General features: G+C 44.8%; 1 protein-coding gene across 1 annotated transcript in view; it reads left to right on the forward strand.

Moving 5' to 3' along the window:
* dpysl2b (dihydropyrimidinase like 2b) overlaps positions 1-607 on the forward strand; it is a gene marked incomplete at its 3' end in the record, with an annotated part of 9,333 nt that extends 8,726 nt beyond the window's left edge. The window contains exons 11-13 of the mRNA XM_083902059.1: positions 1-6; positions 140-305; positions 516-607. The exon at positions 1-6 is cut by the window's left edge and continues 174 nt beyond it. Coding sequence (XP_083758185.1) covers positions 1-6; positions 140-305; positions 516-607 — 264 coding nt within the window. The remainder of the gene's footprint in view (positions 7-139; positions 306-515) is intronic.
* Positions 608-3,529: the final 2,922 nt, after the last annotated feature.

The following is a 3,529-nucleotide window of genomic DNA, read 5'->3' on the forward strand; positions in this document are numbered from 1 at the left end:
AGCAGGGTGAGGACTTCATCACCATAACACTTCACCTCTCACCATGTTCATGAAGACTTCTTCTCTGCTGCTTCTTCTTGTTTCCTCACTCTGAAGTTGTCTTCTCATCTTCTCATCTTCTTGTTTCTTCTCTCTAAAGCTGGCTGAGTTGCGTGGAGTTCCTCGTGGACTTTACGATGGTCCAGTCTGTGAAGTGTCTCTCACTCCTAAGACCTTGACTCCGGCCTCGTCCACTAAGACTTCACCTGCTAAGCTTCTGAACCAGCCGGTCAGGAACCTTCACCAGTCTGGGTTCAGTCTGTCCGGTCAGTGCTGATGTTTCTACAGATCCTCTCAGTTCTGGGCAAATCAACACATTTAATTCATGATTATTCATGACGATGATTAGACACAGGGATATTAATCACTTTACTGCAGCAGTTAGAAGCAAAAATAAAATATATGAGTATGAATAAGACGGGAAATGTAAAGTCATATTTTTTAATATTTTTTAAATTTCTCGTCCTCTCACTCAGGAGCTCAGCGTGACGACAACATTCCTCGCCGAAACACCCAGCGCATTGTGGCGCCACCTGGTGGTAAGGCCAACATCACCAGCCTCGGTTAGAGCTCCGCCCTCCAGCCGCTGAGGAGGAGGAAAGAGCTGAACCCAGATTCTGCTGCTCTGGACCGGACCAGACCACCGGTGACCGGACTGGACCACCGGTCAGCCTCCATCTTTGACTTCCTCCTCTGCTTCCACAGACACACACTGTCCTCTACTGTCCTCCACCGTCCTCTACTGTCCTCAACCGTCCTCTACTGTCCTCTACTGTCCTCCACCGTCCTCTACTGTCCTCAACCGTCCTCTACTGTCCTCTACTGTCCTCCTCCATCCTCTACTGTCCTCCACCATCCTCTACTGTCCTCCTCCATCCTCTACTGTCCTCCTCCATCCTCTACTGTCCTCCACCGTCCTCTACTGTCCTCCACCATCCTCTAGCATCCTCCACTGTCCTCCACCGTCCTCTACTGTCCTCCTCCATCCTCTACTGTCCTCCACTGTCCTCCACTGTCCTCAACCATCCTCTACTGTCCTCTACTGTCCTCCACCATCCTCTAATGTCCTCCACCATCCTCTACTGTCCTCAACCGTCCTCTACTGTCCTCAACCGTCCTCTACTGTCCTCAACCGTCCTCAACCATCCTCTACTGTCCTCCACCGTCCTCTACTGTCCTCAACCGTCCTCTACTGTCCTCAACCGTCCTCTACCATCCTCTAATGTCCTCAACCATCATCTACTGTCCTCAACGGTCCTCCACCGTCCTCTACTGTCCTCAACCGTCCTCTACTGTCCTCAACCGTCCTCAACCATCATCTACTGTCCTCAACCGTCCTCTACTGTCCTCAACCATCCTCTACTGTCCTCCACCATCATCTACTGTCCTCAACCGTCCTCTACTGTCCTCCACCATCATCTACTGTCCTCAACCATCATCTACTGTCCTCAACGGTCCTCAACCGTCCTCTACTGTCCTCAACCGTCCTCTACTGTCCTTAACCATCCTCTACCGTCCTCCACCATCATCTACTGTCCTCAACCGTCATCTACTGTCCTCAACCGTCCTCTACTGTCCTCTATCGTCCTCTACTGTCCTCAACTGTCCTCTAATGTCCTCCACTGTCCTCCAGAGGACACTGCTTGAAACAAAACAAAAAACTAAAAAGTCCAGTCTGCCTCATGATGAAAAAGAGAAACAAACGTCCATCTTTATTTCAGCTCTGTTGTTGACAACATGTTTTTTATATTTTTGGATGTTTACTGTTGTTTGAATGGAGGGGGCGGAGCCTAAACTGACGCAGTTAAGAACATAATCTTATATTTGTCTTTTTCCTCATAATTTAAATGTAGCATGAGTTTAATTATATTTTTTACTGATGTTACTTTTTTAAAGTTGCTTTGAATCTGTTAATCTGTCTGTGACACACACACACACACACACACACACACACACACACACACACACACACACACACACACACACACACACACACACACACACACACATGTTTGTGTAACTGCAGCTTCATCTGTGAGCGTTAAGTGCCAGGATTAATGGATTAAGGGAGGAAGAAAGACATTTAATCTGACTTTGCCTCGTTGCTTCTGAACAACATGGTGTTTGACGTGAAGGTGAAGGAGTTTCCTGAAGGACAAAGGTACAGAATAATGACCTCAGTGCTTTGACTCACTTTAATCTCACTTTAATCCCTGTACGTCTCCATGTGCCTGAAGCCTCCGGACTTCATTTCCTCCTTTTCTTTGTCTCTGTTTTTGAAGTAAGTGAAGGATTAAAAATAGAGATGTGAAATAGTCAGGATTAACCGATTCAAAGGTGCCAGAGTCTGTGCTTTCGTCCAGACCTCAGAGTCTGAGGAAAGACGACGAAAAACGCTCCATGTGTTGAAATGTGCTTTAATGTTTTTAGAGTTTATTTTTATTTTATTTTCTGTTTTAAACTTGTTGTCAAACTGCTTTTTTTTTAAGTGTCAGGAGTCTGAGAGCTGAGCTTTATCATTTATGCTTGAACGTAGACGTGAGCTAATGTACACACACACACACACACACACACACACACACACACACACACACACACACACACACACACACACACACACACACACACACACACTAAGTCAGGATCTCCTAAACCACGATTAAACCTGAGCTTTAATTCTGTTAAATCATCTCTGTCTTATATTGAAATGATAAATAAGTCACATGATGATGATAATAATCTTCATTAAACTGGAGCCTGTTGTCAATAAAAATAACTTGTTGCAGCGCCCCCTGCTGTCTGCTCTTCACAGATTTACACAAACCTTCATCTGTGTTTTTAATTTTTTTTTTTTTTACCCACAATCCTCTCTGATTGATCAGAATGTTGGAGATATTTAAAGAATCCAGAAACAGACAAAAGAGACACGGTCGCTACGGCAACGTCTCACAACAACAAGGTCAACAAAATTCACTCATTTACTCAAACTTCTGCCTCTTTCTCTCTTTTTTTTGGATGTTTCTGGCTGTTGCCATGGCGACAGACCCTTCCACCTCCACCACACTCTGGGGTTCTGCCTTTTGTTTGTCATGGCAACGATTGGCAGACTCTGGTGGTTGCCGTTAGCAACCTGCTCTGACCTGGTGCTGTTACCACACACACACACACACACACACACACACACACACACACACACACACACACACTGTTTCCCTGTCTGCTTGGATGCTTTTTCTACGCCATGTTATGCTAACGATATATGAGTGATATGTATGTTATACTATAATGATGATGATGATGATGATGATGATGAACTCTCCTCTTCCTCCTCCTCCCTCTGTGAAAGTGAAACATGTACTGATGATATAAATCGTCAAGTGTCAAATCCCACAGATGATCATTGATTATTGATCATTGATCGTAAAAAAAACAAAAGAGTTAAAAACAAAGAGGTGAAAGAATAAAAAGATGATAAAACTCAAACGTCTGT

This window comes from Microchirus variegatus, assembly GCF_963457635.1.
Source record: "Microchirus variegatus genome assembly, chromosome: 1".
In the NCBI taxonomy this organism is placed as follows: domain Eukaryota; kingdom Metazoa; phylum Chordata; class Actinopteri; order Pleuronectiformes; family Soleidae; genus Microchirus; species Microchirus variegatus.